Source organism: Crocuta crocuta, unplaced genomic scaffold (genome assembly GCF_008692635.1).
Source record: "Crocuta crocuta isolate KB4526 unplaced genomic scaffold, BGI_CrCroc_1.0 scaffold50, whole genome shotgun sequence".
In the NCBI taxonomy this organism is placed as follows: domain Eukaryota; kingdom Metazoa; phylum Chordata; class Mammalia; order Carnivora; family Hyaenidae; genus Crocuta; species Crocuta crocuta.
This window is the reverse complement of record NW_027527428.1, coordinates 6,060,587-6,062,420: the sequence shown is the minus strand read 5'-3', so window position 1 is coordinate 6,062,420 and position 1,834 is coordinate 6,060,587. Positions and strand designations below refer to the sequence as shown.

General features: G+C 58.2%; 1 protein-coding gene across 2 annotated transcripts in view; it reads left to right on the top strand.

The window, feature by feature from the left end:
• Positions 1-1,834, top strand: part of TBC1D16 (TBC1 domain family member 16) — a 62,846-nt gene that overhangs the window by 47,335 nt on the left and 13,677 nt on the right. For both annotated transcript variants that reach the window (XM_077755206.1, XM_077755198.1), the window contains exon 3: positions 1,616-1,777. In XM_077755206.1, the coding sequence (XP_077611332.1) occupies positions 1,616-1,777 (162 nt within the window). The remainder of the gene's footprint in view (positions 1-1,615; positions 1,778-1,834) is intronic.

Here is a 1,834-nt window from a genome sequence, read left to right as displayed (position 1 = left end):
CTGGCGGGGGCGGGGGGGGGGGGGGGCGTGGTGAGGGGCTGTCTGCAGACCCGCGACTTGCCTTGTGTTGCAAAGAATGATCGCCCGGCGCAGCCTGGTCAGGGTCCCCTCTGGAAGGCAGCGACACCCTCAGCCTTTCTGGGTTTGCCACGTGACCACAGAGGCTCAGCTCCCTTCCCATCCCTTCCCATCCCTTCTCTACCTCCCTTCCCATCCAGCTACTGATTTTCCTCTGAGTCTGTCCCCTGGGAGTGGCCACGTGCCCCCCAGAAAGGGCAGGACCTGGCTCAACCCAACGTCCTTACACAGGGCAGGCAGAACACCCGCTGCACCCTGCACACCGGGCCGACTGATGTTCTAGAAGAAGGAAAGGTGCTAAAGGGCCAGTCTTTTCTCTGTAAGGCTGTTCCAGGTTCTGGGGGTTGTCCTGGCCCAGGGTGGCCCCGTGGAGAGAGCTGGTGCCTTTTTGAGAAAGAGGCGCCTCAGGATTAAGTGCCTCTGACACTTTCATGCTCTGGGCTGAACCTGGGAAGCTGAAGCCTCTGCTGCCGTATCTCTGTAGGAGGCTGGGGTGGGGGGTCCAGAACAGATGCTCGCTTCGACTCTGGTTACGTTTTCCTGCGCATTTGCTCGGTATTACCGTTAAATCTCAAGAGATGGCACTTAACCTGTGGTGCGGCTGAATCAGTGTAAGAAAATCCTTTGCAACTGGGGTTTTAAACAAATTCATGAACTTAAAAAAACAAACAGAATAAATGCGGCCGTGTTCCTGTTGAGGACCCAGCCCACAGAGCCTGGGTTCAAAAACCAGCTCCAGCCCCTGCCAGCTGTGTGACCTTGGGCAAGCCACTTAACCTCTCTCGGCCTCAGCTCCTCTTCTGTACAAGGCGGGTAATGGCGCCGCTCATTGCAAAGGATTATTGTGAGGATTATATGTGACAAATGCCCATAGGAGTGGTTAAGACGGGGCCAGGCCGAACGGAGGGTTTACTAACTGGGCAGTATTTGCATCATTACTCACGTTTCCTTACTGAACCATAAACAGAATCAGGGTCTTGTGTTGTGTTTTGTTTTTTTCTTTTCAGGAAAATAGTGAGCCACTATAGACTCAGACAGAAGCCCCGCCCTGTCTAAAATGATCACGAGGCAGTTTCTCTGGGAGAACTTGAGGGCCAGGGTGCCCAGCACCGGACCCTCTGCAGCCCTTGATCCTGGGCAAAGCCCGTGATTATCTTCACTTTCCAAATGTAGAAACAAAGGCTCAAAGAGGCCTTGGTGACCCGCCCAAGGTCATGCTCAGTGAGGGCTTGGGGGGTGGCGGGGCATCGGTCATCAAGGCACCTCACTGCCTCCGATCACGTGGGATGCAGTTTGATCAAAAAACGCCGTCCTTCCACATGAAATGTAACTGGGCGTGACTGTAATGGGACTCATTCATTCATTCCTTCATTCGTTCGTTTGTTCATGGGTGTCTGCCACCCGTGCGGCTCGCTGGGTCCTGTCTGTGTGCGCGCTTGAGCTGGCCTGTGTGCGAATGTTGCCCCCACGCCCCCGCCCTGTCCCCGGGCTGCGCGGACAGAGAGCCGCGTGGCCAGCACGTGACCTGCTCCGCCAGCTCCCCCTGCGGCCCCGACGCCCAGCTGCGCTTCCCCGAAGGCGAGGGCCTGCTGGCGACGCCCCGCTGGGACGAGCCCCAGAGGAACTGCGCCCTGGAGCAGATCTGCGGCGTGTTTCGCGTGGACCTGGGCCACATGCGCTCCCTCCGGCTCTTCTTCAGGTGAGAGCCCCTCCCGGCCGCTTCCTGCGGGGAGGGGGGGGGGCCAGGGGGGGGGGG